The 20,173-nt window shown below is 42.7% G+C and overlaps 2 protein-coding genes across 11 annotated transcripts in view; one reads left to right on the forward strand and one right to left on the reverse strand.

Annotated features, from left to right (window-relative positions):
- Positions 1-16,524, forward strand: part of katnb1 (katanin p80 (WD repeat containing) subunit B 1) — a 44,160-nt gene extending 27,636 nt beyond the window's left edge. For both annotated transcript variants that reach the window (XM_070897827.1, XM_070897828.1), the window contains 7 exons: positions 1,343-1,419; positions 6,595-6,714; positions 7,588-7,734; positions 12,033-12,109; positions 14,249-14,323; positions 14,419-14,535; positions 14,654-16,524. In XM_070897827.1, coding sequence (XP_070753928.1) covers positions 1,343-1,419; positions 6,595-6,714; positions 7,588-7,734; positions 12,033-12,109; positions 14,249-14,323; positions 14,419-14,535; positions 14,654-14,786 — 746 coding nt within the window. In that variant the 3' untranslated portion in view covers positions 14,787-16,524. The remainder of the gene's footprint in view (positions 1-1,342; positions 1,420-6,594; positions 6,715-7,587; positions 7,735-12,032; positions 12,110-14,248; positions 14,324-14,418; positions 14,536-14,653) is intronic.
- A 574-nt stretch (positions 16,525-17,098) lies between these two features.
- Positions 17,099-20,173, reverse strand: part of LOC139278734 (kinesin-like protein KIFC3) — a 74,635-nt gene continuing 71,560 nt past the window's right edge. For all 9 annotated transcript variants that reach the window (XM_070897823.1, XM_070897821.1, XM_070897819.1 and 6 more), the window contains one exon: positions 17,099-19,183. In XM_070897823.1, the coding sequence (XP_070753924.1) occupies positions 19,137-19,183 (47 nt within the window). In that variant the 3' untranslated portion in view covers positions 17,099-19,136. The remainder of the gene's footprint in view (positions 19,184-20,173) is intronic.

Raw genomic sequence — 20,173 nt, forward strand, 5'->3', positions numbered from 1 at the left:
TACTCCCCCACCTTCTCACTCTGGGCAGATGCGAAATAACCAAAGAACAGCAAATGTCAAGCTGTGCATCTCTGAATATCCTGTATACAGATGCATGGAGTAATTTTATTTGTGCCCAGTGGACTGTGTGTTTAATACTCTTCTGTTTAGTGATGGATTTTAGAAACATAGAAATTTACAACGCAGGAGGAGGCCATTTCGGCCCATCGTATCCAAGCTGGCCGACAGAGAGCCGCACGGCCCTCGGTCAGCAGCCCTGAAAGTTACATATAAACCTATGAACAATGGCGGACAAGTAAAGAGTATCCGGCCCAACTAGTCTGCCCCCACAACTGCGATACGCCATGCATCGCAACATTTTACACTCCATCCCTCCTGGAGCCAAATCCCCTCTAAACCTTCCACCAACCACCTTAAAACTATGCCCCCTTGTAATAGACCCCTCCATCAATGGAAATTGGCCCTTACTATCCACTATGTCCAGGCCCCTCAATATTTTGTACACCTCAATGCGGTCTCCTCTCAACCTCCTCTGATCCAATGAGAACAAACCCAGCCTATCTAATCTGTCCTCTTAACTAAGATTCTCCATTCCAGGCAGCATCCTGGTAAATCTCATCTGCACCCTCTCACGTGCAATCACGTCCTTCCTATAATACGGTGACCAGAACTGCACACACTACTCCTGCTGTGGCCCAACCAAAGTATTCTACAATTTAAGCATAACCTCCCTGCTCTTATATTCTATGCCTCAGCCAATAAAGGCAAGCATTCCGTATGCGTTCTTAACCACCTTATTCACCTGACCTGCACTCCAAGGTCCCTTTGTTCATCTACACTATTAAGTGGCCTACCCTTTCCTTATTAGCCTTCCCAAAGTGCATTACCTCACACTTCTCTGAATTAAATTCCATTTGCCACTGCTTTGCCAACCTGACCAGTAGATTGTTATCCTCATGCAGCCCATGACTTTCCTCTTCATTATCAACCGCACAGCCAATTTTAGTGTCGTCTGCAAACTTCTTAATCATACTCCGTATATTCAAATCTAAATCGTTGATATATACCACAGAAAGCAAGGGGACCCAGTACTGAGCCCTGCGGAACCCCACTGGAAACATCCTTCCAGTCACAAAAACACTCATCAACCATTACCCTTTGCTTCCAACCTCCATGCCAATTTTGGATCCAACTTGCCACTTTGCCCTGGATCCCATGGGCATTAACCTTCGTGACCAGTCTACCACGTGGGACCTTATCAAAAGCTTGTGTATGTTGTGTTAATTTTACACAATGGATTTTGTGTATACTGTGTTAATGTTACACAATGGATTTTGCGCAGATACCATTTCGGTGAAGGAAGCTGAGAAAGTTACTCCTCCAACGGAAATGCATTCCCCTGCAGTGAAAAGATTACAGGTTAGTAATGCAATCTGTGAAAGACCTTTATCATTAATCATATCCTGAAAACCAGTTCTATCAAACTAGTCATTTAAACCAGTTCTATCAAACTCGTCATTTAATGGTTTGAGGCTATTATGATATATATATATCATCTTGCTTGTTTTCTTTTGTTTCACTCTGTCCCCCAAGGGCTCTGAGTCTTAATGGGGTGTGCCCATGGGTGCCTACAACTGTTGATATTTGGCTTTCTTGAGAATTTTGTCATGTACAGATGGTGTATCGGATCTAAGTAGTGCGATTGAATCACTTATTAGACATCTAGATGTAGCATATTTAAGTCCCACATAGCATGAATCTTGTAATGTTCAGGCCAAGCCTCTGCTAGCAGTTTTTATTCATATTATGTCTAACTGTACTGTGAAGGGAGACTGCTTGACATTGTGTCAAGATGATACGTACGTTATATATAGCAAGGAATTCCTGATGTCTATTATTTGAAAAGTCGAGATATTATCACGGAAACCTGCTGCCATTGCTATACGTGAGGTGTCAGCAACATTAGGATCAGTTAGTGGGTTAATGGGACTTTGTAAAACTGATGTTTTCCCAAATTCTGGGCATTTCATTGCATCATTCATCGGGAGCAGCTGGTGTCCAAGCACCTCAATTTGAAGCACACTGTGGAGATTGTTTTTGAAACTGAGCTACATTGAAACCCATGCACCCAATCACAGGAATTCAGAAATCAGATTGAAGAATCACCCCTCACCTGGTGCAGACCACTGACTTCTGAAGGAAAAGTGATTGCTTGTTATGTTTCTAATTGCTCATTCCTCAAAGTATTCATGAAGGAAGAGGGCAAACTATAGCCTGAATTGACGGACGCGCAGTGGGTTTTGGATTTGCCCTTTCTAGGCGAAGCTTTGTTGTATCTGGACAAATTAAATGTGGCATTGCAAGGAAAGGTATAGTTGTTATTTGATCTTGGCAACATGTGTTTGTTACAAAGAAAGTGAAGCTCTTTCCGACTTGATGGCAGAGGTGTGAACTGACGCACTTCGACCCATGATTGAGCTCTGTGGAAATGGTGATGCAGCAAAAGACCCACAGCTGCAAACCTTACACATCCCTTGTTCTGGGTCTTCAAGCTCAACAGTTTAAAGATTTGGAACTGAAAAGGCCTTGCATTAGATTTCTGGGCAAACTGCTGACTGCATAAAGGTCCCTTCGGTTACAGATGCAGTAGCATCTTAGTTGGAAATGATTGAAACCAATTGTAAAAGAGAGTATACTTGAATTTTTAGGACAGTGCTTTGTGAGAATTCTTGAAACATCCAGACTGCTGCCCTTCATCCGATTTCTATTATCAGATTTAATGTTTGCACATCTCTTGTTTTCTACTGTTCAGCATAGTATAAGTGCATGGTACTAGTCAACATAGAAATATAGAAATTTACAGCGCAGAAGGAGGCCATTTCGGCCCATCGTGTCCGCGCCGGCCGACAAAGAGCCACACGGCCCTCGGGTCAGCAACCCTGAAGGTTACATATAAACCTATGAACAATGGCGGACAATTAAAGAGTATCCGGCCCAACTCGTCTGCCCCCCACAACTGCGATACGCCATGTATCGCAACATTTTACACTCCATCCCACCTGGAGCCATACGATCTCCTGGGAGAGGCAAAAAAAGATAAAAGCCCAGGCCAATTGGGGAAAAGAATCTGGGGAAATTCTTCTCCGACCCATTCAGGCAATGGAAACTAGTCCAGGAGATCGCCTTGGCCGTAATAGATTCCCTGCAGTACTTACCATCGTATCTGTGCCAGCCAATAAGAGGTTATCTAATCTAATCCCACTTACCAGCTCTAGATCCGTAAACCTGCACGTTACGGCACTTCAAGTGCACATCTAAACACCTTTTAAATGTGGTGAGGGTTTCTGTCTCTACCACCTTTCCAGGCAGTGAGTTCCAGACCCCCACAACCCTCTGCGTGAAGAAGCTTCACCTCAAATCCCCTCTAAACATTCCACCAACCACCTTAAATCTATACCCCCACGTAATTGACCCTTCCACCAAGGGAAATAGGCCCTTGCTATCCACTATATCCAGACCCCTCAAAATTTTATACACCTCAATGAGGTCTCCTCTCAGCCTCCTCTGTTCCAAGGAGAAAAATCCCAGCCTATCCAACCTGTCCTAGCTAAGATTCTCCATTCCAGGCAATATCCTTGTAAATCTCCTCTGCACCCTCTCCAGTGCAATTACGTCCTTCCTATAATCGGCAATTAGAACTGCATGCAGTATTCTAGCTGTGGCCTAACCAGTATTATACAATTTAAGCATAACCTCCCTACTCTTGCCTTTATTGGCGGAGGCATAGAATACAAGCATTCCATATGCCTTCTTAACCACCTTATCCACCTGGCCTGCTACTTTCAGGGATCTGTGGAAAGCATTCCAAGGTCCCTTTGTTCATCTGCACTTCTAAGTGGCCTACTGTTTAATGTGTGTACCCTTTCCGTATTAGCCCTCCCCAAGTGCATTCCATTTGCCATTGATCTGCCCACCCGACTAGTAGATTGATATCCTCCTGCAGTCCATGACTTTCCTCTTCAGTATCAACCACATAGCCAATTTTAGTGTCATCTGCAAACTTCTTAATCATACCCCCTATATTCAAATCTAGATCATAAATGTATACCACAAAAAACAAGGGACCCAGTACTGAGCCCTGTGGAAACCCCACTGGAAACATCCTTCCAGTCACACAAACATCCATCAACCATTACCCTTTGCTTCCTACCTCCAAGCCAGTTTTGGGTCCAACTTGCCACTTTGCCCTGGATTTCATGTGCTTTTACCTTTGTGACCAGTCTGCCATGTGGGACCTTATCAAAAGCTTTGCTAAAGTCCATATACACCACATCTTACGCACTACTCTCATCGACCCTCCTGGTTACCTCCTCGAAACATTTATTTAGGTTAGTCAAACACGATCTTCCTTTAACAAATCCGTGCTGACTGCCCCTGATTAATCCTTGCCTTTCTAAATGTAGATTTATCCTGTCCTTCAGGATTTTTTCCAATAATCTTCCCACCACTGAGGTTAGACTGACAGGCCTGTAATTACTCAGCCTATCCCTTTCTCCCTTCTTAAACAAGGGTATACCACATTAGCAGTCCTGTGGCACTGTGCCTGAATCCAAAGAAGACTGGAAAATGATGGTCAAGGCCTCTGCTATTTCATTTTTTGCTTCGCTCAACAACCTGAGCTGCATTTCATCCGGGCTATGGGGGTTTATCCACTTTCAAAGCCGCTAAACCTTTTAATACCTCCTCTTTCACTGTTTGTTTCATCCAGAATTTCACATTCCTCCTCGATAGCAGTATCTGCATTGCCCATTTCCTTTGTGAAAACAGAGGCAAAGTATTCATTAAGAACCATACCAACATCTTCCGCCTCCACACACACATTACTCTCATGGTCTCTAATAGGCCCTACCTTGCCTTCAGTTATCCTCTTGCTCTTAATATATTTATAGAACATCTTTGGGTTTTCCTTGATTTTACTTGCTGAGAATTTTTCATGCTGTCTCTTAGCATTCCTAATATCCTTTTTTAATTTTACCTCTGAACTTTCTATATTCCTCCAGAAATTCTACAGTATTTAGCAGTTGGTATATGACATAAGCTTCCCTTTTTTTCTTTATTCTCCCCTGTAAGTCCTGAGACATCCAGGTGGCTCTAGATTTGTTATTCCCACCCTTTTTCTTTGAGGGTACATGTTTGGCCTGAGCCCTCCGGATCTGCTCCTTGAATGCCTCCCACTGTTCTGACACTGATTTACCTACAAGTATCTGTTTCCAGCCCACTGTGGCCAAATCACTTCTCAACTTGGCAAAGTTAGCTTTTCCCCAATTTGGGACTTTTATTCCTGGTCTATCCTTGTCCTTATCTATAACTACCTTGAATCTGACTGAATTATGGTCACTGGCACCAAGTGCTCTCCCACTGATGCCTCTTTCACCTGCCCAGCTTCATTCCCCAAAACTAAATCGAGAACCTCCCATGTTGAGCTTGTTACATACTGACTAAAAAAGTTCTCTTGAATGCATTTTAGGAATTCCGCACCCCCTATACCCTTCACCCTATATTTGTCCCAAACAATATTAGGATAGTTGAAATTCCCTACTATTACTGCCCTATGTCTTTTGGACTTCACAGAAATTTGCCTACATATTTGCTCTTCTATCTCCCTCCCACTGTTTTGGGGTCTATAATACACGGCCAGCAGTGTGATCACCCCCTTTTTTTTTATTTTTCAGTTCTACCCATATGGCCTCATTTGATGATCCCTCCTCACAGCTGTAATAGCTTCTTTAGTCAATACTGCGACCCCCCCCCCTTTTTTAACCCCTCTCTGTCATGTCTAAAAATCCTGTAACCAGGAATATTGAGCTGCCAAACCTGCCCCTCCTTCAGCCATGACTCTGTAATGGCTATAACGTTATACTCCCAAGTGTCTACCTGTGCTCTCAGCTCATCCGCCTTATTCGCTATACTCCTTGCATTAAAGAATATAACATTTGGCACAGGAAGACGTATAGCTCCGTTTTGGCTGATCATATTTATGTTCATGTACAACTGACAGCAAAACGGATGAGAAGCAAAGCCCATAAAATTTTGCGTTGATTCCCATGTCTGACTGTATCTTGTGCATTACAAGCATACTTCGCTGTAGTTATAGTGAGAATAACACTAAGCACAGTAATCTGTCGTCACCCTTCCAAAATCTCCTTCTTTATCTATTTCCGTGTTGATTTAAAAAAAAAACATTATGCCTCTGACATGCTTTAGGATAATAATACTTCCACTTGCTTTCACAGCTTGTCAGAAATTATTGAATAGCTTTGGGGATTTTTGCTTTTCATGGACTTAAAAATTGCTGACTGGATTGTTGTGATAAGATAATATTGGTTGATCCGAATAAGTCCGTACAACTTGCTACTGCAAGGGGTCTTTTAGTTTTCTTCGGATATTTTGATTTTTAACCATTATTTCATTGGCTGCATACTTGCTGTAGCTCCGGTTGGGCTGAAATGGGTAGAGTTAGAAGGTCTGTGGCCTTCCCATTTTTGTAATGATACGGTGTCGTCTCCAGACTGTTGAAACTGTGTTCTCTTTCAGCCAGATCAGCTGAACTTTTTTCCAGCAGCAGCTTCCACTCCCATCAACCGGCCTGAAGCACCAATAATCCCGATCGCCAAAAATGAACCTATTGGGTTGAAGGTGGCGGACTTTCTCCCAGTAAGTGGTGTTTAATGTTTTATTTGCCATTTGGGTAATTTAATTTAATTACCTTTTTTTTTGCAGTTGTATTTTCTCCACAGCAGTGGACCCTGAAGGGATGGGGCATTTGAATTCTCAATTTTTCTACTTTTGTTCTGTGCAACCTCTTGCTTTTTGATTGTCAGCAGGAGTGGAAAATGAACCAGAGTTCCTGCTGCCAATCAATATCTGATAGCACTTGCTGGCAAGGGCACCTTTTATGGAGGTCAAGTGAGGACAGAATTCAGCTCAGCTGATACTGCCCAGCCTTACTGTTTGAATCTGTACACTAAAGACAGCCTGTGCATGTTGGCTAATTTGGTTGTGGATGTGATATTAGCAGTAAGACTCCATCAAGGGCGTTTGGGTTAAAACCTTTGGTAGATAAAGAATAACACATGATCTAATAGGTCTTTGATCTCTAATTCTTATCCTATGCATAAAGGAAGCTCCAATCCCCTTTCTGATCATTTATGTGCTCATAGATATGTATTCTTGAAGTTTATCAGCTTTAAATGATAAAACTGCATATTTGTTTAATGTCTTATCACATTGAAATATCTCGCAGCACCTTGCACAGAATTACGTTTGAAATGCAGCGACTGTTGTGGAGGGAAGGAGGCTACCAATCTGAGTAATAGTTCAATGAGCAGGGCACATGACTAAGTGCAGCATTTTAAGAGCGATTTCTTCAGTTGGTTTTCTCTTTCGCACTCAATGTTTAATAATTTTCTTATCTGGCATTTGCTATAAATTATAAATGAGGAAGCCTGCAGCAGCGGTTTCTGTCGGTTTAGCAAACCAAGTGGCTTTTTATGTTTTGTTGTGATTTCTACTGTCTTATTTCTCCAGCCTCACAATAATAAATTGGCAGAGTTGAATGACGAAGATGCTGTGATCCAAATCCGGAAAGGACATGACACCATGTGCGCGGTATTAACCAGTCGCTTCAAGAATCTAGACACTGTGAGAGCTGTATGGACCACTGGAGATGTCAAGGTCAGTGCAATGACTCTTAAGGGGTAGTGACATAACTACTTGTTACACAATAGTGGAGTAATAATGAGTGATAATAAAACTGGAGGAATCAAAAGTTATCTTTTTTTTTTCTCCCTGCAGTTTATTTGATTTGGACAAAACCTATAGCATTCCTCTTGGCAGAGACTGGATTTTTTTTAAGTGTCCTAGGAGTTGCAATTAAAAAATCGAATCCCCAAAATGTACAAACCCTTGATGTTAGCACAAAAGGGCCTTATCTGTGGAGGGGTGGGGAGAAATACACAAGCAGTAAGAAAAAGAAAGACTTGCATTTATATAGCGCCTTTCATGAGCAACAGACATCCCAAAACGCTTTACAGCCAATGAAGTACTTTTTGGAGTGTAGTCGCTGCTGTAATGTGGGAAACGCAGCTGCCAATTTGCGCACAGCAAACTCTCAAACAGCAATGTGATAATGACCAGATAATCTGTTTATAATGTTGATTGAGGGATAAATATTGGCCAGGACACCGGGGATAACTCCCGTGCTCTTCTTCAAAATAGTGCCATGGGATTTTTTGCGTCCACCTGAGAGTAGACGGGACCTCAGTTTAACGTCTCATCCAAAGGATGGCACCTCTGATAGTGCAGCACCCCCTTGATACCTCACTACAGTGTCAGCCTAGAGTTTTGTGCTCAAATCTCTGGAGTGGGACCTTCTGACTCCGAGGTGAGGGTGCTACCAACTGAGTAATTGGCTGACACTTAGTAAATTTATCTTTGTGATTAAAGCACGTGATAGACTTGAGCAGTTGCTTTTTTCATGGAAATTGCTGCTGTGAGTTAAGACATAGAATAAATGGAAAATATTTACAAACAGTGAAATGAGTTGGGCAAATATAGTAAGTCCCAGTCATTGCCATTTGCAAAGGGCTTTGCGCAGTATTTTTGATGAAGTGTAAGGGGTGGGTATGTCGGTCCATGGTGGCATTAACGAATACCAGGTGCAGTGTGAGATTCCCTCTATATTAGATGATTTATAGAATGGATTTGGATTCAAACCACAGTGAGGGAGTCAGCACATATATCAAATGAGAATAAAATCAGAAAATGCTAGAAATACTCAGCAGGTTGTGCAGCATCTGTGGAGAGAGAAACCGTTCTCATTTGCTTTACTTCAAATTTCCAGCATCCGCAGTATTTTGCTTTTGTATTAGCAAATGCGAATGATGGCACAATGTGAGTCCGCTACTTGCAGTCCTCACGGCATTCTGTGAATCATCATTATTTGTATCACTCCTGTGGATACTTTGAATCATAGAATGTTTACAGCACAGTAGGAGGCCAATCAGCCCATTAAGTCTGTGCCGGCTCTCTGCAAGAGCACTTTAGTTAGTGTGTCGTCGCACCCCCCCCCCGGCCCTTTTCTCATAGCCCTACAATTTTTTTTTCTTTCAGGTACTTATCCAATTCGCATTCAAAAGCCACAAGTGAATCTGCCTCCAGCAGTGCATTCCAGATCCTAACCGCTCGCTGTGTAAAAAAGATTTTCCTCATGTGGCCTTTGGTTCTTCTGCCAATCGCCTTAAATCTGTGTGCTCTGGTTCTTGACATTTCTGCTAATGGGAACAGTTGCTTTCGATCTACTCTGTCTAGACCCCTCATGATTTTGAACACCTCTATCAAATCTCCTCTTTACCTTCTCTAATGAGAACAACCCCAGTTTCTCCAGTCTATCCATGTAACTGAAGTCCCTCATCCCTGGAACCATTCTCGTAATTCTTTTCTGCACCCTCTCTAAGGCTTTCACATCCTTCCTGAAGTGCAGTGCCCAGAATTGGACACAGTGCTCCAGTTGAGGCCGAACAAGTGCTTTATAAAGGTTCATCATAACTTCCTTGCTTTTGTATTTTATGAGGTCAAGGATCCCATATTTTTTTAATGACTTTCTCAACCTGCCCTACCACCTTCAACAATTTGTGCACATATACCCCCAGGTCTCTGTTCATGCGCCTCCTTTAGAATTGTACCCTTTAGTTTATATTGTGTCTCCTTATTCTTCCTCCCATAATCTATCACTTCGCACTTTTCTGCGTTAAATTTCACGTGTCAGCCCATTCCACCAGCCTGTCTATGTCCTCTTGAAGTCTATCACTATCCTCCTCACTGTTCATTATACTTCCAAGTTTTGTGTCCTCTGCAAATTTTGAAATTGTGCCCTGTACACCCAAGTCTTAAGTCATTAACATATATATCAAGAAAAGCAGTGGTCCTAGTACCAACCCCTGGGGAACACCATTGTATACCTTCCTCCAGTCCGAAAAATAACTGTTCACTACTGTTTCCTGTCACTTTGCCAATTTCGTATTCATGCTGTCACTGGCCCTTTTATTCCATGGGCTTCAACTTTGCTGGCATGCCTATTTAGCATTTTATCAAACACCTTTCGGAAGTCTATGTACACCTCGTCAACCGCATTGCCCTCATTAACAATCTCAATTGCCTCATCAAAAAATTCAATCAAGTTAGTTTCACATGATTTGCCATTAACAAATCCATGCTGGCTTTCCTTAATTAATCCACACTTGACAAAGTGACAATTTTGTCCTGGATTATTGTTTCTAAAAGTTTCCCCACTACCGAAGTTGAACTGACTGGCCTGTAGTTGCTGGGTTTATCCTTGCACCATTTTTTGAACAGGGGTGTAACATTTGCAATTCTCTAGTCCTCTGGCACCAGCCCCGTATCCAAGGAGGATTGGAAGATTATGGTCAGTACCTCCACAATTTCCACCTTTTCTTCCCTCAACATCCTCGGAAGTTTTTTTTTCTTTTAGTATTTAATCCTTTAAGTACAGCCAACCTTTCTAGTACCACCTCCTTATCAATTTTTATCCCATCCAGTATCTCAACTACCTCTTTCACGATGATTTTGGCAACATCTTCCCCTTGGTAAAGATAAATGTAAAGTACTCCTTTAGTACCTCAACCATGGCATCTGCCTCCATGTGTAGGTCTCCATTTTGGTCCCTAATCAGCCCCACCTCTCCTCTTACTACGCATTTACTATTTACATGCCTATAGAAGACTTTTGAATTCCCTTTTATGTTAGCTGCCAATCTGATCTCATACTCTCTCTGCCCCTCTTATTTCCTTTTTCACTTCCACTCTGAACTTTCTATATTCAGCTATATATAACAGGTTCTCACTTGTATTCTCAACCGGATATCTATCATGCACCCCCTTTTTCTGCTTCATCTTGCTCTCTATCTCTTTCATCATCCAGGAAGCTTTGGCTTTGGTAGCCCTACCTTTCCCCTTCGTGGGAATGTACCTCCTTTGTGCCCCAACCATTTCCTCTTTAAAGGCAGCCCATTGTTTGATTATAATTTTATCTGCCAATCTTTGATTCCAATTTACCCGGGCTAGATCTATATCTAGATTGGCCATCCTCCAATGAAGAGTTTTTGCTCTAGATTGCTCCCTGTCCTTTTCCATAGCTGATCTAAACCTCATGATACTGTGATCACTGTTCCATAAATGTTCCCCTATGATTATTCCTCTACTTGGCCCACCTCATTCCCCAAAACCAGATCCAGTAATGCCTCCTTCCTCGTTGGGCAGGAAACATACTGATCAAGAAAGTTCTCCTGCCCACACTTCAGAAATTCTTCCCCCTCTGCCCTTTACAGTATTACTATCCCAATCTATATTTGGATAGTTGAAGTCCCCCATTATCATTACTCTATAGTTCCTGCACCTCTCTGTAATTTCCCTGCAAACTTGCTCCTCTGTATCCTTCTCACTAGTTGGCGGCCTATAGAATACACCTAGTAGTGTTTCTAACTCTAACCAAATAGATTCTGTCCTTGACCCCTTCAGGACATTCTCCCTCTCCCCAACACTGTAATATTCTCCTTAATACTGCCACCCTACTTGCTTCCAGGATTTCAAGTTAGAAATTCTGGAAGACACTGTCCCTGCACAATTAGTATCATATTGCCAATACTTTTGTAACACCCTGGTCGCCATTGTTCCGAGCAAGATGTGAAACTCTGAAAAGCGGCACAGCTTGGTTTCCTATTGTTTAAAAGGTTATCTTACAATTCAGATCCACCTCATTTGAATATTGACATTTGGCTGGTTAAAACTGACTTCTGATTGGAAGAAGAACTCGTAATGCCCATTACGCTTCTGCAGGCTTATTGCTTTCTGCTTTGGCCGAGATGAGGCCACATTTGTCCTAATCTCCTTGTGTTGACAGTAATAAGACCTCACAAGCGTGAGATGCACATTCTAACACCGATCTCTTCATTGCAGACCTCTATAGACTCGGCAGTGACCATGAATGACTTGGCGGTCATTGTGGACATCCTGAACATTATTAACCTCAAACCGTATGTATCTGCTTAGGAGGCTATCCATGCCTTCAATGTTGTTGAGGAAAAAAAATGCTGTCTACAAATCTTCAGCGTTACGACTATGTTTAAAATCTTAAAATATTTTTTAAAATCGTTGTTAGAATGTGGGTGTCGCTGACTAGGCCAGTATTTATTGCCCATCCCCAATTGCTCTTGAGAAGATGGCGGTGAGCTGCCACCTTGAACCGCTGCAGTCCTTGTGGTGAAGGCACTCCCATAGCGCTTTAAGGGAGGGAGTTCCAGGATTTTGACCCAGCGATGTTGAAAGAACGGTGATATATTTCCAAATCAGTATGGTGTGTAACTTGGAGGTGATGGTGTTCCCCTGCTGCCCTTGTCCCTCTCGGTGGTAGAGGTTGCAGGTTTGGGTGGTGCAACCGAAGAATCCTTGGTGAGTTGTTGTAGTGTATCAGATGGTACACACTGCAGGTGCAATGTGTCAGTGGTTCAGGCAGTAAACGTGTAAAGTGGTGGATGGGGTGCCAGTCAAGCGGGCTGCTTTGTCCTGGATGGCGTTGAGTTTCTTGAGTGTTGTTGGAGCTGCACTCATCCAGGCAAGTGGAGAGTATTCCATCACAATCCTGACTTGTGCCTTGTAGATAGTGGAAAAGCTTTGGGAAGTCAGACGGTGAGATACCCATTGCAGAATACCCAGCCTCTGATCTGCTTTAATAGCAACAGTATTTATGTGGCTAGTCCAGTAAAGTTTCTGGTCAAATGTGACCACTCCCAGGATGTTGATGGTGAGGGATTTGGTGATGGTCATGCAGTTGAATGTCGAGGGGCGGTGTTTAGACTCGCTTGTTGGAGATGGTCATTGCCCGGCACTTGTGTGGCGCAAATGTTACTTGCCACTTATCAGCCCAAGCGTGAATGTCATCCAGGTCTTGCTGCATTCAAGCACGGACTGCTTCATTATCTGAGGAGTTCCAAATTCAGTACAAAACTATTTCCTTTGGTGGGTAATTGAGAATGAGGGGAGGTCATTAAATTAGGGCTAGGCCATTCAGGAATGAAATCGGGAAGTACTTTTTAAACTCAAAGGATAGTAGAATTCCTGAATTCTATCCCCCAAAAGACTGGATGCTGGGAAAATTTGAGCTTTCAAGTAAGGATATCAAGTGATATGGAGCAAAGGCGGATAAATGGAGTTAAAGTACAGATAAGGCATGATCTGACTGAATGGTGGAGCAGGCTCGAGGGGCTAAATGACCCCTGTTCCTATTCCATAAATAATGGATTGCCACTTCATTTTACTTATTGATTGGTTGTGTCCAACCACCCTCTAACATCACAGGATTCACTCACCACTGTCCAACCCAGCCGATTAGTATTTTCTTTCACCTGACTGGTACTTGACGTGTGCTCCATATACAGCAAATAAGATGGAGACATTCAGACTGGAGTAACATAATCCTTGCACCTTATATAAGGACCTCCCTGGCTAGCTGTCTTTAATTTTTATCTCTTCCTCAGCATCAATTGTTCTATTGGCTGAAAAGTTTAATTCTAGGCTGATACCAACCACGTGTTTCCGGCACTTACAGCCTGGATTCCATTCCTTTCTCCTGTTTGTAAATTTCAGAACCTACTAGCATCAAAGTCCACTGCATGAAAAGCTCAGAAAGCCATTCACCATCGACGGTTCACGCCAAGATAGTCCATGGAGCCATGATCTTGCCACATTCTGCCAGATTAGTGAGGAAACCAAATGTTCCAAGCCCAGTAGAGAAAGAGAAGGGGACGAAACTGGTTGGCCATTTTCGCTATCACATAATTCGCTCATGACTCCCGAAGATTGGTCATGCTACAAGCCTTTCTCTTTCCGTACCTTGTCCTGCATTATTCCCTGGCTCCTGTTTCAGGACTGGGCAGAACCTTTGAGAGACGTACCGGGGGATCAGAGCAGCTAGGTTGGGATGATCCTGTAATGTTGATACAAATGGTGCAATTTGGGAGGAGATGCTATTCCTCCTGAGGTTCAAGATTCAAGATTTCTAGTGGAATATTTTATCAAAGGAAATTAGACTTTGGTACCAACTTTCCACACAGAGAACAATGTACCATCTTCTAAATCTTCCACCAGCAGCTACTGATTGTATATCTTTATTTCAGGGCATTGTGGAAACTGGACCTGTGCCCTTCGATCATTCCTCAGATTGACAAACTGTTGCAGAGCAAGTATGAGAGGTCAGCAGTCGTTTCCTGCATTGTGGCGGCTGAATGAATTGTCCTCCCATTGCATGATATATATACAAGCTCTAATCACTTTTCTCCCCATGTAGCTATGTGCAGACAGGCTGTACTTCCCTGAAGCTGATCCTGCAGCGATTTGGACCCTTAATAGCAGACAACCTAATTACGCCGCCTTCTATTGGGGTGGACATAACACGGGAAGAAAGGTCAGTGACTACTACACAGTATGGCTAATGCGGGACTCCTGTAGTCGTTGGCAAGTTCTCATTTATCTTTAAATGTCTTGGTGTTTGTGACTTATTTTTCCGCTCCTTCCTTTCTCAGGCACCAGAAATGTAAACTCTGTTACAAGCAGTTAAAAAACCTGCTCCCGATTCTTCAGAGTAAAGCAGGACTGTCTGGCCGGCAAGGCAGTGCCTTTCGTGAACTGCAGCTTCTGATGGCAGCTTTTGAATGACCACATTCTCCATAGACTCATTGAACACTCCCTCTGGGAACTGGGGTTCCCTTCTCCATCTCTCTGATGAATTGATATCCTATTGCAGACACTGCCAATGAATGATCAAAAGCCCAAATTGTTTGCCTCAAATGGATGCGTTTTTAAAGTTTACCAAAATTTAGAATTTCAAATTTGAGTTGATCAAGATGCACCTTGAGGTTTTTTTTTGTAAGTTACGGAGAACAAAATTTCTCCCTTTTCGGTATTTACAATGAGATGAGCTGGGGAAACTGCTGATGATTCCTTAATTAACCTGCCTCCTGTTAAAAGTCAGTCCATCTTTGTTAATCAGCAATGTGATGGCTGTGAGGGTTAGAGAGTCTAGTGATACGTTTTGAATTGTTAACATGTTGACTTGTTGAGTCCTGTTCTGTTTTCTATTTATACATTAAGGTTGAAATGAACTCAAATCTCTGATCCTAATGAATTAACAGTACAAAACTAGCTATCGTGAAACCATTCAGTACATGTATGGTCCAAGTGATGGTCATTCTAACCTAGTCTGCAGGTAAATGGTGACATCCATAGTATTATGGGTTGTAGCTTGTTACCTGGTATGTGCCTTTTGGTTTAAATATATCAGAACAAGTAGGGTTTATTTACAGCGTATTACATGGGATATTCTCCTTTAGCCTCAAATAACTTGTCTCACCATTTCCTACAGTATGGAGTGTGAAGCAGGATCTACCATTACTTTAAAAGTCCTTTTATGTGAAGCATCAATGCAACAATTCCTCAGGTGGGTATTGAAGCTGCCTTGTAAATGCTGTTTGGGAACTGTCCAATTTGGTTTCCTGTTGGCTGCAGAGTGACTGAAGCAGAACTGCTCTGACCATGTGCTCAAATGTCTGCACTGCTCAAATAGCACTGGGAATTTCAAACCTGATGCTGCAGCACACGTACAAGGCAAGCAACCTCCCCCCACTGTTTCAAAATTGCTGTGGAATATTATGGAGTAAGTTGTTCCTGCTATGTGAGTTGCTCATTTTTTACATCTTCCTTCCCTCACCTGAGATTCAACTTCTAAGCTGCAAGACTGAACACCTTTTTATTGTTAAACATTTCTTTGTCTCAAAAATCTTCCCATTGCATGCTTTGTTTTTGAGGTGGGGATTGTTTTTCCAAATAAGCAAGGACTACACCTCAAAAACATGTTGTGCCTGTTTTTGTTATGTAGTGTAGAACAGCAATCCACGCAAGTAAAATGTGGGCTCTGATTGGCTGGAAACCAGGGCTGGAGGTTGGTTTTCCAATCAGGTGCCCAACATTACATTGCAATTTGATTGAACGATCCTGTTAAATTTTGTTTTAGGGCTGATTGTCTAGGAGCTTTGACACAATGACTCATCCATGCCCTGGGGAGCAGGCATAAATCACTAAATTAGCCCTACTATGAATGTTTAATCAACACACCTATCTGAATATTTGATTATTCATCAGTAATGAGTGTTTGATCACTGAACAAGGAGCATACTCCACCCTCCATGTCAGGTGTTTGAACTCGAGGCACTATCATATTCTGTTTGGCATCGAGTTTTATCAAATTTTGTACCATTGTACATTTCAACTTCAGGTTGTGCTTCAATGTCCTCACAGTGGATAGAGGCTGTGATTTTGGAAAATGTTATTTTCTATGTGTGTATATATATATGAATTTTATAGTCTTCACAATAATAAACTTTTGAAAATATGTGAAGGGCTTGATTAAACATCAGTGCCTACATCTGTTCTCTCTTCAGAACACACAGTAAGGACACTGCTTCTCTACCCAGTGGCTAACGATCACCTTTGCTCATCATCATGATAGGCAGTCCCTTGGAATCGAGGAAGATTTGCTTCCATTCTTAAAATGAGTCCTTAGGTGGCTGAACAGTCCAATAGGAGACCCACAGTCCCTTTCACAGGTGGGACAGATTTGCCACATGTTCTTTTTACTGTCTGCGCTTGATTTCTGCATGCTCTTGGCAATGAGACTCAGTGCTTAGCGCCATCCTGGATGCACTTCCTCCACTTAGTGGTCTTACAAGGGACTCCCAGGTGTCAATGGGGATGTGGCATTTTATCGGAGGCTTTGAGGGTGTCCTTGTAACGTTTCCTTTGCCCATCTTTGGCTGTGAAGGAGTTCCAAGTAGAGCACTTGCTTTGGGAATCTGGGGTCTAGACTATATATACCTGGACATACAGCACAGCTTTACAATCACGACACGTGGATTTTTTAAAAATTGAAAGACCCTAGTAAAATTGGTTTTAAACCATTAATTACTGCTGAATAAATTAATACTGGACTTTATTTGAAATTGAATAGGCAACAACATACTTTAAAACTTTTGACAAACGGATTACATTTACATTGAGCAGTGATTGAGATTCTCAATACTGTAAAAGGACCAAATTGAATTTCTATAGACAAACCAGAACACCCCCCTCCCCTCCTCTCTTTCAAAAGATTTGAGTCAACACTGAATTTCTGAGCAATGTGAACAAACATTCATTATTGAAACAGACTCATTCTCCCGAGTTGCTGGAAGCTTTTTCTCCAACAGATGCTGACATTTTGGTTCTGGGCTCCTCACCCCTAACCGCAGTGGGGGAGTAACCTTGCTCATTTTCCAACCCAGAATGCAAACATCGAAAGAGTTCAACTATCTTGAAAGCAAGACATTGCATGCTAAGCATAACGGGAAGCTGCTGCCTTGGACAGCAAAATTCACTTCCCAACTGGAAATGGAAGGATGTGTGGAAAAATTATATACATTACATTTTAAAAGCACTCTTAACAGAGACAGACAAAGACAAGTTGGCTATTAATAGCTTGGCTTTACACAGAAATACTCTTACAGCAACTTTTAGGTTAGGTGACATTTTGCTTCTAGCACAGACTTTAAAAGATCCTGAAGCAGGTGGGGTGGCAGTGAGGAAAGATGGATTTGGCAAGACAGAGGTCAGGTCCAGCATCCCCTCCTCAGACTGTGTGGCACTGATATATGGAGTTTGGATGCTTATAGGATGAGGTGCACTCAGGGTGCTGTGCTACACAAACAAAGCGGAACTCAGTTTTTAGCTAGGTGCATAGGGGAGCTTTGAGGAACAGTACCAAAGCAGCCTCTGAAAAACAAGTTACAGTCATCAATTTCTTTTGGTTTATCAACATACTTTTGTCTGTTCATTTTATAAAATAAATAGTGGAGCTTGCTGCTTTTTCTGACTCAGCAAGGGAGGCAGCTGCTTTAAAGGACTAATCTTACCCTAGCTTAAAATGTGAATCTGGACTTATCCCACCTCAGCTACCATCAAAAATCACAGGGCAATGGAAAATAAGTGACAATGTTTCAATGGTTTAAAATTGGTACTTTGGTGGCAAGGCTTGCCCTTTAATTCACCTGCCCCTCCCTCTTTCTCTCTCTCTCTCCCCACCATGTTTCCACCTTACATCTCTGAGGATAGCGACCCTTACTGGAGCCACCCTCCAAGTTCCTGCCCCAACTAGTCATCCTCCACCTGCAGCAAGTGTTGGCCCTTTGACCTCGAGGTATCACAGGAACATCTCAACTTCTCCACACACACTCAGGAAATATTCAAAGCAGAAATTCTGGACAACTTTCTCCCTCTAACTCAAAGACACTGTCCAGGTGCAACAAAGAACTCAGCACATTCGAGTTCATGCACAGGATCTCAGGTCTGCACAGCTTAGTCACCACAATGCTCAGTGGATTTAGTCATGAACCAGAATGGCCTTGCCCATGAGGCACTGGGATGGGGGAGGAGGAGGAAGTAAAGAGAGAGAAAGGCACCAAAATGGCAACAGTAAGTGCCTAGGGGAGGGGGTCTTGATGGCATTCCTAACAGTGTCAGTCAGTCAGTCTCCCTGATTATTTCATACAACCGTACTGCACTGTACCCCTCACAGTGCGACCTCACCAAATTCAATACGTCGTACATTGGCTGAACCCATAGCGACAGCAAACTGCCCAAGGTTTGCAAAGTCAGTGCATGGATCTTAACATAAAATGGACAAGGTATTTGTACTGGAGCTCATTGAACACCAACCTTTGGATATCAAATGACATTAAAAAAAGTAGACAATATAAAATTCTGTGTGTGTGTATATATATATATATATATAAAAAATAAGTAATGAGCTCTACTCTGTGCATCAACTTTTTAAAACGGGCTGTATACATATACAGGCTTTAGTATATAAATGTACAGACAGTGACCGATGGTCTGTGACTGGGCTATGTAGAAGTGCTGAACTTTGTACACTGAGGCAGGGCACCACTCTCCGATCTCCCACTGCTCCTGGCCGCCTCAGAGAGAAGGCATCGCAGCCAGACCTTGTCGATGGTTTACTTCACCTGCAGGGAAAATGTGCACTGATCAGCTGAGTCACAATAAGCAATTTATCAAAACTTGCCGTTTAAAAAAAATTAAGAAGTGAAATGAAACTTAGCCTTAATAATAATGCAAGCGTTAGCATACAAGTGAATAAAAGAAAACATCCCAAACTAAGGGGTTTCCAGCTTGGCTTTACACCAGGACAAATACTCTTACAGCAGCTCTTGGGTCCGGTGATCTTTTGCTTCTCACTCAAATTTTTAAAGTCCCAGTAGCAAATGGGGAGGCAGTGAGGAAAGATGGTTTTGGTAAGACAGAGGTCAGTTCCAGTGATCCCATAGTCTGTGTGGCACTGATACAGAGTTTGGATACTATAGCGCGAGGTCCACTCAGGGTGCTGTGCTGCACGAACAACGCGGAATCCAGTTTTTAAGCGAGGTGCACAGGGGAGCTCTTTGTTTGAGGAGCAGTAGCCTCCGAAAAACAAGTTACAGAATATAACTGTAAAATCTATGCTAGAAGCAAAATGTCACCTGACCCACGCTTGGCGTGAAGCCTGTTCAGCTATGTGAAATAGTTTTGGAGGTTTGTTTTAAGAATTCATTCTCAGGATGTGGGAGTCACTAGCAAGGCCAGCATTTATTGCCCATCCTGAGCCGTCCTTGAGAAGGTGGCGATGAGCCACCTTGAACCGTTGCAGTCCATGGGGTGCAGGTGGTCGCACAGTGCTGTTCAGTAGGGAGTTCCAGGATTTTGACCCAGTATCATGGTAAGCCTTTGTTGGTAGGAAGAGGCAGTGGCACAGTCATACATGGGATGGCTTTGAGCATTTGCTATCTTGTAAGTTGTATACCTGTGCCTTCACAAGTTCAAAGAAACATTTCTCAGTGAAGGGAATATAGGCTGGCGGGAGACTGGCTATCCCATGCTAGGATAACAAGCAAAGCAAGACATCATTGGCAGTAAAGCCTGCAGACATCAGATCCAACCACTGCTAATTGCTGTGGCAG

This window comes from Pristiophorus japonicus, chromosome 13 (assembly GCF_044704955.1).
Source record: "Pristiophorus japonicus isolate sPriJap1 chromosome 13, sPriJap1.hap1, whole genome shotgun sequence".
Lineage (NCBI taxonomy): Eukaryota > Metazoa > Chordata > Chondrichthyes > Pristiophoridae > Pristiophorus > Pristiophorus japonicus.